This window comes from Glycine max, chromosome 11 (genome assembly GCF_000004515.6).
Source record: "Glycine max cultivar Williams 82 chromosome 11, Glycine_max_v4.0, whole genome shotgun sequence".
NCBI lineage: Eukaryota > Viridiplantae > Streptophyta > Magnoliopsida > Fabales > Fabaceae > Glycine > Glycine max.
In genome coordinates, this window is record NC_038247.2 from 24,656,279 (window position 1) to 24,679,325 (window position 23,047).

At 33.1% G+C, this 23,047-nt stretch overlaps 2 protein-coding genes across 4 annotated transcripts; both read right to left on the minus strand.

Annotated features, from left to right (window-relative positions):
• Positions 1-2,170: 2,170 nt before the first annotated feature.
• On the minus strand, positions 2,171-7,896 carry LOC100791618 (SMR domain-containing protein At5g58720). 3 transcript variants are annotated; one of them, XM_003538243.5, is made up of 11 exons: positions 7,193-7,896; positions 6,329-6,354; positions 5,999-6,121; positions 5,605-5,690; positions 4,661-4,890; positions 3,840-3,916; positions 3,669-3,725; positions 3,129-3,196; positions 2,949-3,055; positions 2,776-2,846; positions 2,171-2,569 (listed from the first exon to the last, which is right to left on the minus strand). In XM_003538243.5, the coding sequence occupies exons 1-11, from the start codon at positions 7,752-7,754 to the stop codon at positions 2,438-2,440; spliced, it is 1,539 nt and encodes a 512-aa protein (XP_003538291.1). In that variant the 5' UTR covers positions 7,755-7,896; the 3' UTR covers positions 2,171-2,437. The 3 variants fall into 3 exon arrangements, 2 of the variants coding, with proteins under 2 accessions (XP_003538291.1, XP_006591213.1); XM_006591150.4 differs by having other exon boundaries at positions 2,949-3,067; XR_416863.4 differs by lacking the exon at positions 2,171-2,569 and having other exon boundaries at positions 2,774-2,846; positions 2,949-3,009.
• Positions 7,897-10,930: 3,034 nt separating this feature from the next.
• On the minus strand, positions 10,931-13,169 carry LOC100499970 (uncharacterized). The gene is given in 5 exon segments (NM_001248048.1): positions 10,931-11,202; positions 12,081-12,223; positions 12,627-12,675; positions 12,775-12,923; positions 13,036-13,169. Coding segments are annotated over 5 exon segments (477 nt in total). The 5' UTR covers positions 13,085-13,169; the 3' UTR covers positions 10,931-11,115.
• Between the last annotated feature and the right edge of the window lie 9,878 nt (positions 13,170-23,047).

A 23,047-nucleotide genomic window follows, 5' to 3' on the forward strand; every position in this document is an offset into this window, starting at 1 on the left:
TCATATTACAAAATGTGTCTTATATCTTCTTTATCAATTATTCTATCTAAAATCAAACATAACAAAAATATCACAAATTATCTCTAATAATTAAACACCTTATCTGTTTAATTATTATTTTCTAAACATTAATCAATTATTTTCATTATCCCAATTGGGTATCCAGGTAGTCACCTATGAATTTCTACATAACTTTCAAAACTGATAAACAACTATCAGTGTCTGGTTGATTATATGCAGCAATAACATTCACTTGCATTTACTCCAATTTATTTAACATAACCAATACTTTCAAAACATAAACAAAACACATAATCAAATCATATTAAAATAATCAATTTATTTAAGATTTCTTTTTCTTTAAAAAAATTCAATCTATGATAAAAAAAATATTTTTAATGGAATTACATTACTCATTAAACAACTCTTCTTTTCAGAAGCATTCCAATTTCTCTCCTTACATAGCATGCAAAGACTAACTCCAAAGTAAATATGCAAACATTGTCAATGCTTCGTCTGTTGTTCTTTTTGGTTTATATTACACATAACCCAATCCATTACATAGCGGGTGTAGAAACATTATGGTAGTCCCTTCCTAACCAATTACAATTCAGTGTCCTCACACCAATTACATATACTAAAACCATTCAACCACATGCAAGTTTCCTACATAAGGCTTCAGACCACTTCTCATAATAATCCAAACAAACAAAAAATCAATTTCATGATGCTCTAATCTACTACGGCTGATCTGTGCTTGCGAGTCACAAGGATTAGAGGTGCCAACAATCTAACCAATTAAAGTCTTCAATATTAGATAAATCCCAATTCCCATTAGGATGGAGATAACTATTAAAATTTTGTATCTGACTCTCTGGAATACTTGCAAAACCTTCATGACTAACAATTTTTCCCTATGGCAACATTTATGTGCATCAAAAACATTGAAAGATACAATTAACCAACATTTGAAGCTATGCCATAAACCAATTTCAACCACAAATCTTCATCAAAAAAATCAGATAAAGGATAACTTCATCAATTAAAAATAACATAAATTGAATAAACTATTACAAATGATCAAATATCGGATGAATACACATATAAACTCACATCACGCACAACGAACCACATAAATTACATCATCCCAACTGTTAAATTGTGAATCAAAATACTACCAAGTGAAATCATACCAATTTCCCAACTATTATTAAAAAAACACAACGAAGGAAAAACTACAAATTGACAATACAAGAGAAATACTTGTGTTCACCGATATGCCGTCAAACGCCACATTCATCCATTGTATAATCTTCGACATGGAATATAACACTCGCAAATTCAACTGTTCCACATCTACGACGGTCGACCACAAATAATAAAGACAACCAACGAAGACAACGATCACGATGGAAGGCTGCAAAGATGACAACACACCCCTTGGGCTCCACTCACGACGATAACGGTTGTGGGATGAATGAAGACCAAATTCCTTTTTCTCACGAGAGAAGATGAAATTAGGTCACCAAAATCATTTGTTAGGCTACGTCCTCATAATAGTACCTTTTTTTCCACATGTGTAATTAAAAAATAGATGACATAAATATGAAAAAACCAGTTATATATATATATATATATATATATATATATATATATATATATATATATATATATATATATATATATATATACACTTTTTCACCCCACATTCAACGGCCCAAATTACTTGTGCAAGATGACAGTTGTTTCGACTTGTGCATACTAGAAAACGTCTTGTTTCACCCCTTCAAGTGACGGAAGATGTGCTAGAGAGAACATGAAGAGAGCTTAGATCTAAAAGTGAGCCAGCCCTGATCGCGCAAGAAACCAGCACAAATCCATGCCATGTTACACTCTAAAATGGGTGTGGAAAATCGCCAACTCAGACATAAACTCGTGAGTTTGAGGGATCCCACCCGAGTTTGTCCTAGTTCACCAAGAAACATCACATCCAATTCAGCTTAATTTGCAGGAGTGAGCTCGTAAACTGAAACAAATTTATAAGTTAACCAGAGATTAACAGCCATTACCTTTGAGCCAACCAATGTCCATGGCATCAAGCATACTAGTGTGTGTAATTATCACCCACAACACAATTTTAAATAACAATATGGAGAAATTAAACATAAAATCCTGAAAATCAAACATCATCTATACATATTCATGTATGTACACAGCTGGGTCATTAGCCTAATCAAGAAATGCAATTCTGACTCATACAACCAGATTCAATTGAGCTACAGGTTCTGCTCTACATGATATGATAAACCCAAAATGTCCCAAGGTCTAGCTTGGCTAACAAAATAATGTACATGTCAATGTCACAGCTCTAATTTATTTATTTTCGCCAGGCAATTGATCTAAATATGGTACAACAAGCTGATGCACTTAGACATGCTTAATCATTACTGTCACTGTCACTGCTGGTGTCCAGAAAGCTATACTCTCTCCATCTGCTGAGTTTAATCAACACAGTTCCCCGGTTCTCTTCCCTCCATTCAATTGCTTCTCTATCTAAAAGGTTTATAACCTGTATTAACCAAATGGCAAGGAACCATCATTTAGAAACAGTTATGGTCCCCTCAAAAAATGATCAAGAATTTCTAGGATTTGAACAAGAAAAAATAAGTCAATTTCCTTGTTAACAACCAAGTTCCAAAATATTCATTGAACACTATGTTTCACTATACATTAGAGCATAAAAGATTGATTAGAAGAGGGTAGATTAAACCATACTGATTGTTTCAGCTTAGACTTTCCAACACCATGTGATCCACATCCTGTAATGACCCTTAGAGTCTGGACAGCTGAAGCAGACATAAAAGGCAATCAGATAAAGTAAATGAAAATGCAATGCAGTTTTAGTGTCACAAGAAAATGTGAGAACCTAGATCCTCAAAAATGCTTACAGGGAACATATGATCCAAACAGAAGGTGAAGTTTCAGCATTCTCATTGCTTGTTTTACGTGCTGCCCATGTAAGTCAATAGTTATCACATTTTCTATACCTTTGTTTCTGCATATGCCACTAACAATAGCTTAATACAAGCAATAGTACACAAGAATGTGAAAAGGGGAAATCCACCAACCTAGCTACAAATATGTCATGGCTGGCCTTAGTGTCTGCTTTCTGAGCTAATTTAGTTTGTTCTTTACCCTAGTCAGACATAGAAATAGTTAGCATTATAAAACAAGGTGACCCACCATACTGAAGGATCTGAAAAAATACAGTTAGTGTACATATAAACCACCACACAATAAAAGTAATCAGTGTTCCACCAAAAACCATTTAACTTAGAAATTAAAATCTTAAAATATTTCTATAAAACAACCTTGAAAAGGAACAGACAAGACATGGTTGTATTTGGATCTCAATTCCACACTACAGGAGCATAAAAGGGGGAAAGAAAGCAATATATAGAGGAAAGGAGAAAGTAAACATTCAGACAAACCTTACTAGTTACTACCAATATTTAGGGTAAAAAAAATAACGTTCAAGCTATATCATAGAAGTAAACTGAAAAGATAAATTACACCAAAAGATTATTATGAATAACCATCACAATTATTGGTGCAAAATGAGTGTCTTGTGTTCTCCACACAAAATTTCAAGGTTCTATTCAATGAACCTGGTCGGAAAGATACGCAGCATAAGCTCGTTCCCGTTTAGTATATGCTGTTGCAGCCTGCAAAATAATGGCACCCATGTCTGTTCTCAACTGACATTTGAACTCCGTAACAAAGTGGCTTAAAGATCACAAAGGGAAATAATCCCAAGAAAAGGCCAAATGTGAACTTACTTTCGTATAATAAGATTTCACTGAATCCCATTGCTTCCTTGAATCTTCCCTAAACACATGATATTCATCTCCCTTGGCTACAAATGAGGAAAGCAAAAAAAGCAAATGAGCTGTCATAGTTTGAATTTGCTAGCCTCAAGGAAATAATCAAATTGAAGCATATTATATTAAAAATAAAGATAATCTAAAAGACTAAATACAGCTGTCCTAACTAACATACTAACAACTAACTGTCTAACTACTAACTATAGTTAGACTTTTAGCTACACAGGAATACAACAAGTATACTCTTATATGCTCCTACTAATCAAACGAGACCAGATACCAAGCAAAAAAATATATTTGAGAAGACCCCATCCCACATTTTCTGTCCATACTCAACAATATCCAGCCTTTTCCAGTCAGATCCAACCCTTTCTAGTAAACTCTACCAATATAGCAGAGGTAATCTTGCCAAAAATGCATGATGAATCCTCTTCGCTCTGACTCAGGTTGCCTAGGGTGGCAAGCCCCAAGCCACCTGGCCACACCATAAAGACAGGTAGTAACTTGACCATATTAATTTCATTAATCCTTAAATTGAGTGAATTGCAAGCCAACGTACTTTGTAAAACCAATGACAAAGTCCCATTTCAAATATGATTAAAGGTAAAACAGAAGGAGAAATGAGCATGAAACAGATTCATAAAGGTATTTGCAATTACTGAAAATTAGCCAACTATTTTTTAATGATAAAATGGAACCACAAAGACACTAACAACAAATACTGTTCAAGGAAAGCCTATGCAAGTAAAAGTATTTAAGAAATTGTCATTATGTACCACAAGTACGTTGCTGAGATTCTGCAACATGCGGAGAAACATAGAACCCAGGTCCCAAAGACTGAATTTTCTTTACTACATTTCTCCAATTCATGGTATTTTTGTCATGTTCAGTGCTTTTGGGAATGTTAAACAAAGATTCCAACACCTTCTGAGGAATCTCAGACTTTGTACATCCTGGGCTAACAGCAGAATTAGCTTTAGAATTATTGAGAACCTCCGCATATTTCCTAAAACCAAGAAACAACTTAGCTAGTGGAGTGGAGTTAGGTTCCAGATATCAAGATCCTTGATTAAGAAGATATTGAGATTCGAATGCAGTGAGGTGTAAATGGTGACCAAAAGCAAATACTAGAACTAGAGGATATTAAAGTAACAGGCAAGCCAAAAAAAAAAAAAATTACAAGTTCTTATTATATTCTTATTTATTTAGGTACCATAGTGGTGTTGAGCTTTAAATGCAGCATGTGTATCCCTACCAGGGATTTGCGCTAAGATTATAGCTCAAGTTCAAGATTGAATCTATTACAATTTAATACAAGGAGTAGAGAATGATAATGTTTAGCCTGCTTTGAAGAGGATTTCAATCAAATGAATGTACCTTTAGTAGTTCTATGCAGACACTTAGAAACTAGAAGAATATAAATGCATATGTAAAGGTACAATTTAAATCTTATGCACCATGACATATCTATTGGCAATATTCAATTGCCAACTCAAATTTTCACCTTCACCTTCAATAATTTTATTTACTGGGTTACTTTAGTAGCTAAATCTCATGATATAGCGAAGCAGGTTAAAAGATGTTGGCTTTAATCATACATAGATCCTTTACCAAAATTGTTTCCTCTTTTTGGGAAGGAGGTGCATCATGAAAGAGAAATGGGAAGAAAAAGCCATAATTATTTGACTGACAGCATACCAAATACATTGATATAATTTACCTTCCAAAAGATCCAACAGACCATGGATTATTAGAAAGATAACCTTCCCATGAAAGAGATGTGCACTCTAATCTCCTGTCTATCAACTGTGACAAAATTTGGCAATTAGTACTGTACAGTATGGACACAGATGATGAAGTTAAAAATACCTCGAAAATCTAGAGTATTGCAACACAGTAGAGGTGAATAGATAAATAATATAAAAACTATACACTGTACAGTACAACTGCAGTAGCTTAAGCAAATTATATTACTGACTTTTTCAGAAGAGAACACATGACCAGTTAAAAGATAAAACAACAACAAAGCCTTATCCCACTATGTGAGGTTAGCTAAGTTAAAAGATAAACCAAGTACAAATTTGAAGTAAGCAAAATTCTATTCTGGCACTTACACTGTCATTGGGGTCAGCAAAGAACCTCTCATCATCTATGTTGTCCACTCCGTAGTTAGGATGTCTAGCAGTATTCGGTTTCTCATTTGTGGAAGCAGCTAAATCAAGCAATATATCTGAGGCCTGGAAAATCATACTTAGCTAATCATATAACAAAACTAGCATAGGCACCACAAAACCAACAAAAAGAGCACAAACAGACAACAATAAACTTTTTTAATTACACACAATAATTAACTGACTAAAAGTAAAAGTGCAATATTGAAAACAATACGTGAACATCAAGTGTTAAGGACATAACTGAAGTACAATCTCAGATTGTCATCATACCCTTTCAATATCATTTCCACACTGACCTGCATGCAAAGACAAATCCCAAGGTCAATCAATAAATAATAAACCAAAAGAAGCTAATCTCCAAAACAAAATTTCATAACTAACAACCTCATATACACAATGTCCTTAATAAGCTTGTTTGCTTGGTTTAAGCAAAGTATGCAAGGACAAATTCTGGCTTTGCTTTAAGCAAAGAATGCAAGGACAAATTCTTGCCTGCTTTAAGGCACAAGCAAAGACCAAAAGTCTAAAAAGTAACATCAAATCACTTTAAGGAAGAGAATAAATCTCTAATCCTATGTAATCTCAAAAGACTATCTAATTCTCCTTTTAGAAGCACATCAAGCGGTTGAATCCTAAACAAGTTTTAAAAAACTGGCAATGATTACAAAATTGAAATCATAACTCTTTTTTTGTTTTTTTTCTTTCAAAAGTACAACATCTAGTCATTCATGTTTCTACAGCCACAAATTCTGCATCTTCCTGATCAAGTTCTATAGGATGTTATTCTCCAATCGGAATTGGAGTTTTACCTCAATAATCCGCATAACAAAGGATTCCATGAAATGCAAATCAACACCGAGGTGAAACTCCAATTCTGATTAAAAACAACACCAAATGCACCAATGGAATTTTATCTAAGTTTTGTCCAAATTAAAATTTCATGGAATGTCAACACCGAGGCAAAACTCCAATTCTGATTAAAGAACAACACCAAAAGAAGTACGAATGAAATTTTATCTGTTTTTGGTCTAGAACATCCTCCACTGGAGTCAATCCTGTTCGAATGGAATTTTATTTTTATCCAAATTAAAACTACAATAAACGAAAAACAAAAATCCGCCAAATGATACTCACAAAGAACGTCTCTAACAACAGCCAAGTTAATATCAGAATCATCGCCAAGCATAGAGCAGAGGAACTGCTCTGCCTCCTCCATTTCAAAAACTCCATTAGAACTTAACCCTTTGTTCCTTATATTATTATTGTTCCTCCTCACATATTCCTTCCCCAAAACCGTTGAAACAGTGCCGGTTGAAGCAACCATCTTCTTCTGCTGCTGCTGCTGCCTCCAACCACCTTTCGAACCCAATTCCAACCCCGACGAAGAGGAAGAAGAAGAAGAAGAGCCGTAAGAAAAACACGAGAACGAATCCTCGGATCTGTCCGAAAAACCCTTCCTTAGGATCTCCGAAGCCCTGTCGGGATCACCGCCGGCAATGTTATAGGCCATGGAAGCTTCCCTGACTGAAGACAAGGAGAAGGCCTCAACCAGTGCCTCCAAAATGCTGCGTTTTCTCTTTTCTTCTTCGTTTTCGTTTTCGTTCTCGGCAACAACAGCAGCAGCAGCAACAACGCCTTTGTTCTTCTCAAGCTTCTTCTGCGGCTTCGGTCTCTTCTTCTTCCTGGGGTTCTTCATCTCCGAAATAGGGCAAAACGGATCTGGGGGCCTACGGAAGGAACGGAATTAGAGAATCTCAGTTTCGTTTGAGAAGAAAAGAAATCCAATACTATGAAAAATTTATTAAGGATAAATACTCGTCTCCAAAAATTCAAATTTTAGTCCATATTTATATTTTCCCCTGTCAGTTTTGTATAAATTCTTCTCTTTTTCCGAAAAAAGAGAAGAAAAACCCTCTTTATTTTGGAATTTTTGTTTTTGTTTAGTTCGTACTCATTACAAATTTTTGTTCGACATCTATTTTTTTTTTATAAATTTCATTGGTTTATTGAATTTTTGACCATTTCTTATTTAAAAAAGGGTATTTTTCCTAAATAATATAAACAAGTAATAAATATGAAAACAAGAAAGATAGTAAAAAAGTACAATAAATTTATCCATCTATCTTTTTTAATTGTTGCAATCATAATATTATACTAAACATAATATTGATTAATAAACATAATAATAAACATAATATTAATTAATAATTCAATAGAAATTTCAAAGCAATATCGTTTTCCTATTTTTTTAAGTATTGATTGTAATATTATGCTTGCAACAATTAAAAAGGAGGAAAAATAAAAATTAAATTATATTTTACGTAAATAGTCATTTTCATCCGTCCTTAAATGTGTAGAACGCTGACAAATTCGTTCCTGAATATGACATGTAAGCTTTTTTATTAACGGTAACGATAGATTTATTACACTGTTAAACTTTCGAGGACTAAAATTTAAATTGAAGACAAATTTGTCAATTGAGAGACAAAAATGGCTTTTTATCCATATATTAATGATTGTTAATAGATACTAGTATATTGCAGTTTTAATATAGAGAAAAAAGTATTATATAACGATAAAAAAAAATTTACACAATCATCAAATTATAATTCATAATATAATAAATTTACTGACTTTTAAAATAATTATCTTAAAGTAATTTAAACATGATTTATGATTAGATAGGATGTAAAACAGTTTTATAATCTTAGTGATATCAAACTCTTTAATAAATGGATAAATAAAGAAAAAGGAAAAAATTATGTTTTAGACTTTAGTTTCTCAATTTTATGTAAGAATTACCCTAGGTCACGAATCCAATTGGTTGGTATCTAACATAGTTGAATATTTGGAATGGGAGGTTTGTCACATATAGTACTCTTGTCTTTTTATTTTGTTAGGCAATAGTAATTTTATCTTTTTTTTATAGGCAATAGTAATCCAATCTTGTTCGTATAAGATTATCCCAAGTGAAAAACATAGGTTGTTTAGTTAAAAAAAAATGTCAAATTGATTGTAGTCTACATATTTTAAAGCAATAGTCATACCATCCTTTTTTTTCTTTCTAAATACCTTATTTTTTTTATTGGATAACAATCAAAATTTATTATATAATGATAATATATAAAAACTAAACTATTTTAATAAGAGTCAATAGTTTATAAATGATTGTTATTTGTTACACCACCATTCATTAATTATAAGGAATATAAAAATTATTTCAATAGTTATAATAATACTGATTTTTGACTAGATTAATATAAAGCATTTTATACTAATAATATATAAAATTAAAATCTTTTTATAATTAATGAATTTTTTATGAAACTTAAAATATTAGAATAAGAAACAAAAACTTACCACTTATAAAAATATATATATATATATATATATATATATATATATATATATATATATATATATATATATATATATATATATATATATATATATATCATATATCAAAGAAAACCTATGTATGAGAATGAAAGGATTAAATCAATTGTATAACCATACATGGAGGGTTGAGATTTAGTGTTAAAAAATCACATTAACTGTCTATGTTGATTTTATGATTTAGATTTAATTCTCTTATTTTTATATAAAATGTTTTTTTTCATAGTATGTGTACTGTAATACTTTACGTATGTCTTTGTGTATAAACATTAAACTCTTTTTTTTCTATTTTTTTTTTCAAGAAAAGGTCAGTTGCTCTTCACTTCTTCTTTTTTTATATCATTTGGGTGTATTTTTTTTTTTTTTTTATCAAAATTATGAAATGGAAATACTTTTTGAATTAATTTCCGTTTATTTATCCTCAAATGGTAAAAAAAAACCTCACTTCTTTATAAGTACTTTATAGGTACAGTACAAGAGTCGAAAACCATTTAGCATTTGCCATTTGGATCAATTTTTTCCAATTTAAGTCTTACATTTAAATATTTAGAGGATTTTTTTCTATGATTCCACTTAATTAAGGTCATCTCAAATAAAAAATACGAAAGATCTTGAAAAAAGTGAATAAGATTTAGATAAATTAACATTCCAAAAAACAATAATACTAGTAGTTTTGATTTTGACAAATCAATTGTAGTATGTAGATTTCAAATTAGATGTTTTTTAAGAGGTTATTTTAAATTAAATGTTAGTTAATCACACTTTGTCGGTTGTGGTTAATTATTTTTACAAGTCATATGTGTGCGTGAGATTTGACAAATGGACGATTCTCCTGAGTCAATTATTAAGATTAGATGACATGGACAAGTGTTGTTAATTACTACTATTAGATTTGACAAATGGACCATTCTCCCGAGTCAATTATTAGCTTACACTTTGACATATGTTAAAATTTCGATAGTATACCATAAAGTTGAATCTATCTAAAAATTGAACATCAATCCGACTTTTCATGGTTACAGCTTTAACCAAATTAGATACTACTAAGGATTAAAAATACTAGATTGAGTAAATTCGTTCTAACCTAAGAAATTAAGCTTAATCTATATTAGTATTCAAAATAAATAGAAATTATATATTCTTAGATTTTTTAGGTTTCTACGTGAAATGAAGTGTAGAGGAAGGAGTTTTTCTATCTCTTTCGAAATTATGTTTTGATATACATTAGATGGCAATCGTACTTGCCAGTTGCCACAATTCCTCATGAAACAGTACGTTTTTTACTTTTTTATTGTTTGAAACGACCAGTGTACTTACCACCAATCAGAAAGTTCATATTTTATATCCCTACCAACCCTTCCTCAATCTGGTTTGATAATTGGTGACCCATAGAAGACTTTAAAATAGTACAGCAGACCTTAAGTTATTATTGTCCAAGTCTGGCTAAAAAATGCTCCATGTTTTATATACATGTTTAAATGCCAAGGGTCAGAGAAGAGATTAATAAATACCACAAGATGTCAATACAGATTAGAGGAAGTGCATTAAGACTACCATAATTAAATGACATCTAACAATGAGGAGACAAATACCACAACAGATTATTACCATCCGATCATCATCTTAGAGCAGACAAATACAAATTACAGCATCCAAGATCATCAGTCTGATCGGATTCCACCCATGAAGGTTCTTGGATCAGGACAGTTTCCAGAAAATTGAGCTTGTGAAAAATCAAAACCTGGGTTCTGCAGGAGGCACAACAGAATCATGAGTAATAGTGATTTGAGGCAACAAGATCATCATCCATATATTGCAAGATTAAGAGTCATCTATGATTCATAACATGATACATCATGTGATTTGAATCACCAGTCAAAAGATTACTTTTCCGGTTTTTTTTTTTTTTTTGGGGGGGGGGGGGGGGGGGAGATTCGACACAGAATCAATTCAACAGGAGAATAGTCAGTGTTGGCCGGATCTAGATCAGAATATAAAATCTGGATTCAGTCAGTGTTCCTGTTACCCCTTAGCAAAAAACTTCTAAATCGAATCAGTGCATCCAATAATGAAATAAGAAATATCTGCCTAGCTAAAGAATATCCTTGAAGAAGTCTAATGGGAGCAGCATGCCAAGTTCATTAATAGTTAAACTCAAGCCAACTATTCAAGCAAAGTGGTCATTTGATGGCGAGGACAAACAAACACTATAATGGGAGTGCATCAACTAGCAATAAAGCATCAAGTGTTGGTAGTCAGTAGTCTTAATTAATAAGTAGAATTTTCATCTTAACATCAATTGTGTTTATCCACATTAGCTACCCACATATAACTAGTGTGCAGTAATGAATAATAGTATAATGACTTAATTACCAGATCCTCTTCTCAACATTATACACAGCTTAGGAAAAAAAAACAATATCAACCAAAGAACACACTTTGGAAATGGAGGAACACAACCTAGCAGCTAGATGGCTAGACCCAACAGATGAAACATATGAAGACAATATTAATAGAACATAACGACCAAGGACGCTGATAAGCACATGTTAGACATATCATGGGGTTGCAAATGCATTCCAAATCCCAACAGCCGGAAAAGGATTCTGATGAAAGCAAAACTCACCTCCTCTTGAAATCTCTGAAGCATGAGTCGCTTCTGCTCAAGATCAGTAGCATAAGGGTCCAACTGACCCTGACCTGATATGGGAGAAGCCCATGTCTGACCTTTATCTCTTTTCTGCAGTGTTATGTGCATTATGTCATCCTCTGCAGGCCAAATTCCAAAATCACCATCACCATCAAACTTAACCAAATCAACACCAAATAAATCACATTTATTTCATCTTTGATTCTGAAAACAAAAATCTTCCTCAATTGATTCCAAAGCCAAAATAATAACACTAAAAATACAAGTTTAATTGACATGTGTCAAAGTTTTTACACTGCCACCCAATCAGAAATCATTATGCTTTGACTTTCAAGGTAAATAATATGAAAACCAACAAACTTATCATACATAGCAGTTTCTGATGGGATCACAACATAAAACACTAAAAACTTTTACACCATTAGGGCAAATATGGTTAGTTCAAAAGAAGTATAGAAGAATCAATTTGAGCCAAAAAAAAAGAAAAAAGAAAAAACAACTAGGGATAGCTAAAACCTTTACCTAAGGTCCAAAAAGAAGAATCTGTCTTCACCGGGCTAGTAAGATCATGCTGAGAAATCACACACAAATAATAAGAGGAAAATTAAATCAAAATGACAAAAAAAGAGAAGATGAGAAAGGAAATGAGGTGGAGGTAAATTAGGGTTACGTTGAGATACGGAGGGTTGCCTTTGATGCCAAGTTCGAGGTGCTTGGACTGAATCTTACAGTAGAATTGCTTGGAATGAACGTTAGGAGGAAGAGCTATGTAAATATTGACCTCGTCAAGGGTTTGATCCCACTCGAACACCTTTTGACCTAAAATCACACACGCACACGGGTTTGTTTGTTTGATTCGGATTCACTTGATGAAAATCAGAACAGAACAGAGCAAAATTGGAGAAATTGAGACAGGGAAATTGAAAGGTACCGTTGTGGACGAAGCTGTGACGCTTTTCCGGGGCTAATTTTTCTGCCATTTTGTTTCTAGGGTTTTTTTGCCCTCACTCTCTTCTTCTTCTTCTTCTTCTTCTTTTCTGATTCCTCTTCAGTTCTTCTTTCCCCTTCGTTCGCGCGGTGTCCTTTGTTATTATTTTTGTTTTCTTAAATACATTTTTTCCAATAATTTAATATTTTTTTCCTGAAAAATAAAAATTTGTTTAGTCCTTCTCATATATGATTATTTTATTTTTTTTCTCGTTAAAGTATTTTAAATAATAATTTTTTAGCGTTTAAAATTTTTTTATTGTTCAAAATGCTATTCAAAACAATTTAAAACCGAAAAATAAAATGAATTATAAAAATTAAAACGAAAAAATATATATACAAAAATAAAAATAAAAATACTAAATTATAGGCAAACTTGTATTTTTAGTCCCGTTACTTGTTTTCAATTTCAATTTTGGTTTCCTTCTAAAATTATTGACGAATTTTATCCTTTTATTTTATCCCATCATGCAATCTTGGTCTTCCAGTCCAAAATTGGACGTTGACTCTGACGAAAAAATGTTGATTGTCACGCGTCCCGTTCTTGGTCCCGCTAGTTGTTTTCTAACTCTTTTAGTATTTTTTTTTATTTCTTCTTCCCTTATTTGTTCCCTCTCACCTTGACTTATTCCTATTCTCTCTTTTCCTTTTTCCTTTCTTTCTAATGTTTTTTTTTTCCATAACTTGAGGGAACTCAATTCATCTAATATTTTTAGATAGAGGGTCCTTATGACTAGTACCCTCACCATTAACATTAGATGAATGATGACTCATGTTGGTTCCTAAGTTGTGGTTTTTTCGTGCTGGGGGTTTGCAAAAGGTAAAAGCTAGGGTTCAAAAGAACTCAAGATAAGTGGATAAGCAATAAGAAAGTATTATGCAATAACAAGATAAACTAGGGGCGACTAGTAAAAAAGATAAGCTATTGTTAGTTGGTGAATATGGTTAACTTTTATGTATAAAACTTGTGTAAATTTTATCAAACTCTTCTAATTTATGGTTATTTTGTAGTGTTATAAGTATTTTCTGTTAAGTATAGGTAATAAATACTTAGTACTTCCATTTTGTGTGTTTAATAATCATTTTCTCTCAATTTCAGGTTAATTAGACAAACTTTGAAAGGTGCTGTTTTTCACCTTCTCGCTAAGCCAATTTGCTGGCTTAGTGAGTGTCCGCTAAGCGCAACACTCATGGGTTAAGTGCGAGGAAAACTCTGGAAAAAGATGAGTTGTACAGGTTCGCTAAGCGAACCACTTCATCTCACTAAGCGCACCGCTTCAGTCCATCCGCTAAGCGAGAAAGGCACGCGCTAAGCCAAAATTCACTAATGTATGCTAAGCGGTCCATAATTGCGCTAAGTGCACAAGAATGAACAGGGCCACCTATTTAAGCTTGAAATCAGATTTTAGAGAGGGAGTTTGGACTGGGATTCAGAGCTTTGCATGTCTAGAGATTCTAGAGAGAGAAAGGTCCAAGTTCTAGAGAGTTTTAAGAGATTTTTCTGTGTGAAGGTCTGCAGAGACTAGAGCTTGAAGCAGGAGCCAGTTTGAGAGCTTGAGATGAGTTTGTGAGTGATTGTGAGATCCTAGAGGTGAAGGAGACATCCTTACCACTTATATTTTTGCAATCTTTCATCTTGTTCTTATCTTTGTTGTAAAGGAGGCTTCCTGGTTATGGAAAGCTAAATCCTCTGTTGGATCTTTCCTGTAGGTACCTGATGTAAATATATTTCTATCTATTTAATGATGTTTTGTGTGTTCTCTGTGCTATCTGCTTTTTACTCCAATATGCTTTTACCTTGATCACATAGATGCATGCTTTGTTAGGGTCATTCAACAGTGAAAACTGGTCTTATTCTAAAGTCTTTGATAGTACAGGGCTAAGTTGTCGTACTATCACGAGGAATCGGGGTGCGATAATTTAGTTGTGTAAGTGTGTCTTAATGCGGTCCTGGTTGAGTTTAGTCCAACAAGAGGAATCTGCGGACGATGCTTGATCAGGATTAGGGTAAACTATCATGAGGAATCGGGATTTAGTATCTCAGGAGACACCATAGGAACACATGAGCATTGTTAGATAGAGAATATCTTTTTAGCATCAGACACTTATTAGGAAGGCCAATGTGTTTTCTACTTGTTTTTACACATCATTTCTCTCGCGTGATTTTCCTTTTTGCACAGATAGTTTACACACCTATTCATATTCACACTTATCTTTACACATCAGACACCTATTTGCTGAAATAGCTTACCAAATAACTCAAGTTCCCCGAGAGTTCGATACTCGGTTCTTACCGTTTTATACTACTTGTGCGATCCGGTGCACTTGCCAGAAGTGAACAACTATGAAAGTAAGAAAGAAATTAAAGTGCAAGAAATGCAAAGTAGATGGATCCTAAGACTGTTTGGATGACCACATTTAAGGTTCTCAACAAAACACTCATTATCCTAAGAAAAAATTGCCTAAAATTATTACACACAAATGGAAGTAGGGTGACATATTGGAGGCTCCCAACTCACTTCCAATGAAAGGCCTTTTTGTTACAAAATTTGAAAGCAAAGCAAATAGTCAATTACAAAATTACAAAAAAAAAGTCCTCAATTTTGGTGGCTATTCTCTCTTTTGGTGTTTCACTCAATTTGGAGTGCTTCTTAGTCCAATGGCTCTTAAGGTAGTTGGCCCCTTACTTCTTGACTCAAATTCTTCAAGGGATGACTCCAATCATTCTTTCCAATTCTCTATACAACAACTCACAAACAAGGAAACAAAGAGACAAGCAATAACCAAAGACCAAAATATGAGATGAAAGCTAAACCAATAGAGTTTTAACAAGACAAATTTTCAAGGATTATTCAACAATTAAAGCAATGAAAAGCACATAAAAGCAAGCTAGGACTCAAAGAGAAACGTAGAATGACTCTAGAGTAGAGTAAAGAAAATAAAAAAAAGGACTCAAGAAACCTCTAGTTTTGGCACTTTTTTTCACACTAATTTTCAATTGAAATTTCAGAACTAAGACTGGTATAAAATAGACACCAATTATAGAATAAATTTTGAGCCAAAAACACAAGCACACTTCCCTTTCACTTTTTTTTTCTTTTCTGGACACTGATTTTCCTGCCAACTTGTATGATTTTTCTTATTTTTTCCTTTTGTCCAAATCACTTGTTTCTTTTTTTTTATATAATTTTTTCCAGATGTTTAAAAAATTTAGTAAAAATTTCAACTCAAAATTCGCAATGACCAATTCCCAGTAATTTTTACAAGTAGGTATGTTCAAGCTGTCTACACCAGCAATTTCAACCTAGAAATCAAGAGTAGTGTTTATGTTGCGTAAGGCTTGGATGATTACAATTTGTGTTTGCTTATGCTCAAATGTCTTGAATAACTTAATTAAAGAGAGCTTAAGACTTATTTTGATTCACAAATTCAGCCATAACTCAGCACCATAACTCAATTTCTTCATAGGCATCATATAGGAAACTTAGAAAACAAAACAAAGTTCAACAACAAGACTACTTCTAGGAATTGATTTAGAACATGTTATGAACTAAATAACATGCATGAATTAGACTCAAAATTCAAAAGATAGGCTAAGAATGACAAGAATACATGAACAAATGTATCTAGAATTCAATTAACAAAATCAAAATCCAACACAAACTTAAAACATAATGTGACAATTATTATGACTAAACATGATTCTAAGACAACATGGAATAAGTGATTTACACTTAGATTTTTGTGTTTTTTTTTTAAATCTATATTTTGGAAGAAAATTTAGATCTAAAGGTTCAGCACAAGAAGATTATGACTGAAAAATGATAGAACCTAAAATCAACACAAAACCATGATTCAAGAGTAGATCTATAAAATTTGAACCATAGAAATACAAGAACAAGTGTAGATCTAAGATTTAATCGGTTTATTTTTTTGAATCTACTCTAAACAGCACCAAACCACAAGAAAATGGAGGATATAAATGGAGAATAAGATTAAGAACAAGGAATTAAAGTGAATTGACCAAACAAAAAGATAGAGGAAGCAAAAGAACATCACCTATACGAAGATGCTCTTGATACCACATGATGTAGCTCCATGTGGAGCTTGTAGGCCTTGGATCTTCTTCATCAATGGAGTCCTTTGATTCTTGAAGATCATGGCAGCAGAATGGAGAAGGAGGAAAGATGATTGGAGATGCCACTTTAAGGAGAAGATGGGTCAAGAAGAAGCTCACCACCATAGGAAGCCATAGATAAGAGTTTGAAGGTAGGAGAAGATGAGTGGAGGGAGAGGGAGAGAATGAGCACGAAATTTTGTACCTCAAATGAGGTTTGAACTTTGAAGTTCAATTCTCAAATGATCAAAGTTGAAAAAATACACACACATGACCTCTATTTATAGCCTAAGTGTCACACAAAATTGGAAGACAATTTGAATTTCTATTCAAATTTCACTTGAATTTGAAATTGAATTTGTGGAGCTAAATTTCGGAGCCAAAATTTCACTAATTATGATTAGTGAATTTCAGTTATGGTTCAGCCCACTAATCCAAGATCAAGTCCAAAATTCTTCACTAAGTGTGCTTAGGTGTCATGAGGCATGTAAAACATGAAGGACATGCACAAAGTGTGACTATATGATGTGACAAGGGGGTGTAGCAAGCAAATGACCACCTCCCCCTCTAAAATTTAATTGGATTGGGCTTCTCCCAAATCAATTAAATTTATTTCCCAACACACATCAAATATTCACTTAATGCATGTGAAATTACAAAACTACCCCTAATACAAAAACTAGTATAGGTGCTCTAAAATATAAGGGCTGAAAAATCCTACATTTCTAGGATACCCTACCTACATTATGGAGCCCTAAATATAAGGCCCAAAAATAATGAAACCTTAATCTAATATGTACAAAAATAAGTGGGCTCATACTTAGCCCATGGGTCCGAAATCTATCCTAAGGCTCATGAGAACCCTAGGGCCTTCTCTTGTATCTATGGCTCAATCTTCTTGGAGTCTTCTATCCAAATCCCCTGGGGGGTAGGATTGCATCTGTAATTATTGCAAGAAGTTACTTGAAGGAGAATCAAAGAATGAAACAAAGCACTTGCACCACCATATGAACCAATGTATGGTACAGAAGTTACAAATGAGAAGAATGAAGGGGAAAACACTTCTTGTTCCAAAGTTTTCACAAGGTACAAAGGAATTGGCATGTGAAAGTTTTAATCAAGAAGAGGCAATAAGGTACCTTGCATGTGCGATTATCATGCACTATCCACTTTCAATAGCGGATCATGTTGGGTTTAGGATACTTTTGACTACACTTCAATCATTGTATTAAATTCCTTTGTGAAGCACCTTGAAGAAAGAGATATTCTATGTTTATAAAGGTGAAAAGAAATGGTCATGAAGTTGTTAGATACTAATGAAGGAAGAGTGACAATTACATCAAATATGTGGACAACAAATAATAGAAAAAGATTATATGGCTATCATAGCTCATTTCGTTCATAGCTCTTGATTCTACAAAGTTTCATTTTGAGGTACAATCAATTTTAGGTTTCTAGCATTCCATATTATGTTACATGTTGATCTTTTTGTATGATAATATCATTAAATATTGGTTTCCTTATTATGTATTTGGTTCATTTATGTTCCTACACCTCCCACAATTGAGAGACTTTGTATATCTTTGATTGATTGTTTGCTTGATTGAAATATTGACACCAAATTGTCAACCATTACCCTAGACAATTGTAGCACAAATGATAGCATGAATAATAAGATTCAGGATAAGTTGTAGTTACCCTCTTTAATCAAGGAAGGTTCTTTGCTTCATATGTGTTGTTGTGCTTATCCTTAATTTGATAGTAAAAGAGGGGTTAGGTGTTGTGAAAGAAGGGGTGGAAAAAATTTGTGAGAGTATAGCATATTGGACCGCAACACTTAAGACGGGTGGAACAATCCGAGGAGACTTCTAAACAATTAAAAATTTCTTACACAAAAAAGTTGTGTTTAGATTGTCCAACAAGGTGGAATTCCACTTTCAAGATGTTTGATACTACTAAAATTTATAAGGATGTTTTTTCTCAATTAAAGCACCATGATCCTCAATACTCTTGTTTGCCAATTGATTAACATTGGCAATTTACAAAGGATGTTTGTGGGAGGTTGAAATTGTTTAAAGATTGCTTGGTACCTTGAATTTGCAAGCATCTGACCATCCTGATATTATTTCTAGAGTATTCAAAATCAAATTTGAGGAACTTTTGACTGATTTGACAAAAAAAAACATGTTATGGGAAAAGTACTTGCATGTAAGCTTCATTTAAATTCAATATTTCATTTTTGTATTTTTAGTATATTTTCAATCAAAAATTGAATGACTTGTCTTACTAATTTTTTTATTTTACCTTTCAGATATGTATACAATTGAATTCTAGAAACGTGGCTTGCCACATGCACACATACTAATCTTTTTGCATCCATCCAAAAAATATCCCACTGTTGCTAACATTGACAAGATCATTTCTACTAAAATGCCACGTGACAGGGAACAAACCAAATTATACAATTTATTTAAGATACATGGTCCTTATGGTGTAGCATTGTAGCTAATAGATCATCACCCTACATGAAGGAAGGAAAGTGTTCTAAATATCATCTAAAGAAATTTTAGAATGCTATAATTATTGATCAAGATGGTTATCCAATCTACAGAAGAAGATTCTGTGGTAAGACTATTTTAAAAATTGGTGTTACACTTGACAATCACAGTGTTATGTCTTATAATATGTTGTTATTACTAAAGTACCACACACATTAATGTGTAATGATGTAATTGAAGCACTTTCAATAAAGTATTTATTCAAATACATCAACAAAGGTATGATTGGATAACATTTGTAATTGCCCCACAGAAGCTGGAACATTACCTCATGATCAGGGAGTTGGCAAGATTAAGGAGTATCCTGATTACATGTATATCTCACCATATGAGACAACCTAGAGGATTTTTTCCTTTCTTATTCTTGCTAGAAAACCAACAGTTGAGAGATTATTTTTTCACTTACTAGGTGAACAATTGGTTTACTTTAATGACCATGAATCCATTGATGATGTACTATCAAAGCCAAATGTTACAGACTCAATGTTCACCTCTTGGATGGATGCAAACAAAGAGTTTCCCTAAGCCAAAAATTTAATCTATGCCCAATTTGTATCCAGATTTGTCTTTCTCAAAAAACAAATGTTGGAAGCCACACAAGTCAGGATATATTATTGGAAGGCTTATTTGGGTACCACCATATACTGGTGAACTTTTATTTAAGGATGACATTGATAATTGCTAAAGGGTCATTGTCCTATGAGTATATTAGAATTGTTAACAACATAGTCCACCTTCTACGGTTCACTATCATTCACCCTTGTCTTTACATTGATTTGACTCAACAAATTTTCTAATTAATCTATGCAACATGTCCTCTTCCTATTGGAAAAAATATGTCTTCATTTCACTTCTCTTCCTCCTATCTTTCTCACTAAAGCTCTTTTAATTTGTTCTTAGCCACCAAAAATAACCCGCTAAACCTATCCTTTAACATCCATCTCTTACCCCAATAGTCATGCTAGAAAAAATTGGCACCTTCATCTCCTACCTTCCTAAACTTATATTTTGAAAAGTATTTTTTTTCTTAAAACCTACATTTGATTTTTCTGAGAAAAAAAATATATCTCTCCACCACTTTGATCCTTTACTGCCTATTGCTTCTGGACTCATACACAGAAGCATATTGGTGCATCAATTTTTTACACTATAATGTTGTTTTTTCAAATTTCATTCTTCATAACCATTTTCCTAATAGAAGGTCAAATTAAAAGCTTTTAGCTAGATTCTTAGTCCCTAATACCTCCTCCTTTTTTCTACATACATTTTGCTAGCCTACCCAATGTATATTTTTGTGTTTTCCATTACCCCTTCACCAAAGAAATTGTTTAAAAGAGACTCAAGAGAATATTACATTTTGATGCCTTGGAGAAGGAAAGAAACTAGATTGGATGTGAAGACATGACTGACTATAAAAGCACAATTTTGATGCCAACCAAAAAATATGTTTACTATTACAACAATGCATTCTTTTTTCGTACCTTATCACCACTAGTTTCCATGTAGACAACTTTATGGGATTAGCTTGAAATGGGCAACCCAAGGAAAACAAAAGAAATCACACCAACCTTAATGTACGGAACATGCTATCTCTGTGACACCCTCTACCCTAACACACACACACACACACACACACACACACACACACACACACACACACACACACACACATATATATATATATATATATATATATATATATATATATATATATATATATATATATATAAATAAAAGAAATAAGAGATCAAATTTAATTAAAAGTTTCTAAAATATATTTAAATACAAGCCTTTCAAAAGGATAAAAGGCTCACATTCATTTTTCTAACACCATAATAAAACTTGTTCAAATAATTAATAAATTATTTCGGCTCAAAACAAGGTTGTCCAAGACCTCATACAATTAATATAACAACGTATACCCTAATGTCACATCCTATCAGAGCATTGTGTTCCGACGTCCTTCAGCACAAGGTTCTTTAAAGTAATTCACCTAGTCATCTACTCCCCCGAACACAAAGTTCGAGATCATCACAAGATCCAAACACAAACAACAGAGGGAGTAAGTTATTACATTCCTAACTAATAGAGAAAAATAAGACAACATATAGGTATAAATATTATATAACAAAATACAATTTACTTGAGCATAACTCACGTTACTTCACCACACGTCTCATTCGTTTTCACAACATTCACATACTCAATAGTCAAAACACCATATCATCAAATCATTCAATATAGAACAATACACAAGTGTTATGCAGCAGATACACTAAGACTCAATCTTATATGCAATGTGGTACCATGTCAGTGAAAAACCTCGTCGGGCGTCTAGGAGTACATGACAAGACAAATCACACACTAGCAAGTCAAGTCACTCTCACTAGGTAATATCATAGGGAGACCAGTCAGGGTCACAGCGTTTTGCGAGAATGCTCCAACCATGTGGGATCGACACAGGCTTAAAGGAGCACTCAAACCGGGTGACTCCCAAGGCCTACACTTTGAAGAGTCTGTCAGGGTCTTTCCCTCCTGATTCAGGTCCAACCCAGAAAATATTTTAGCACACAGACTCTATCTATGAACTGTACAAAACACACGACTCCTCAATTGTTCTCAAATATTTTTAACTCGTCGCCCTTTAAGGGTCTTAGCATTAACTCGTCGCCCTTAAAGGGACTTAGCATTAACTCGTCGCCCTTAAAGGGTCTTATAGTCGTGTCATTGTACAATCCATAGTTTACAACTCAATGCACACAACATCTCAATCACATGCATACTCAATTTATCACATACAGTCGATTTCAATCACAATGTTATAATCTCAAAATAACATATTATCACACCTCATGAATCATACACACTTTACCTATGAACTATGCAATACACACAACTACTCAATTATTTTCAAAATCATTTTAACTCGTCGCACTTGTGATTAAACTCGTTAGGTTCCCACAATGGATCCCATCACAATACTCGTCGCCCTTAAATGGTCTTACAGTTGTGTGATTGCACAATTCATAGCTCACAACACAATACACATCTCAATATACATGTATTCCATCATTCATCACATGTTCAATTCACCACATACTCAAAATTTGAATCATCATTTCATATCCTCTGTATAACAATTTATACAAAAGATTATCACAACCTGGGGACTAAAACCCCTCAAATAATATTACATAATTATATCAAAATCATAGGTCAAAATATACAAAATCAAGAGCACAATTTATCAAGCAATTATCATCAGAACATCAATATTTTAT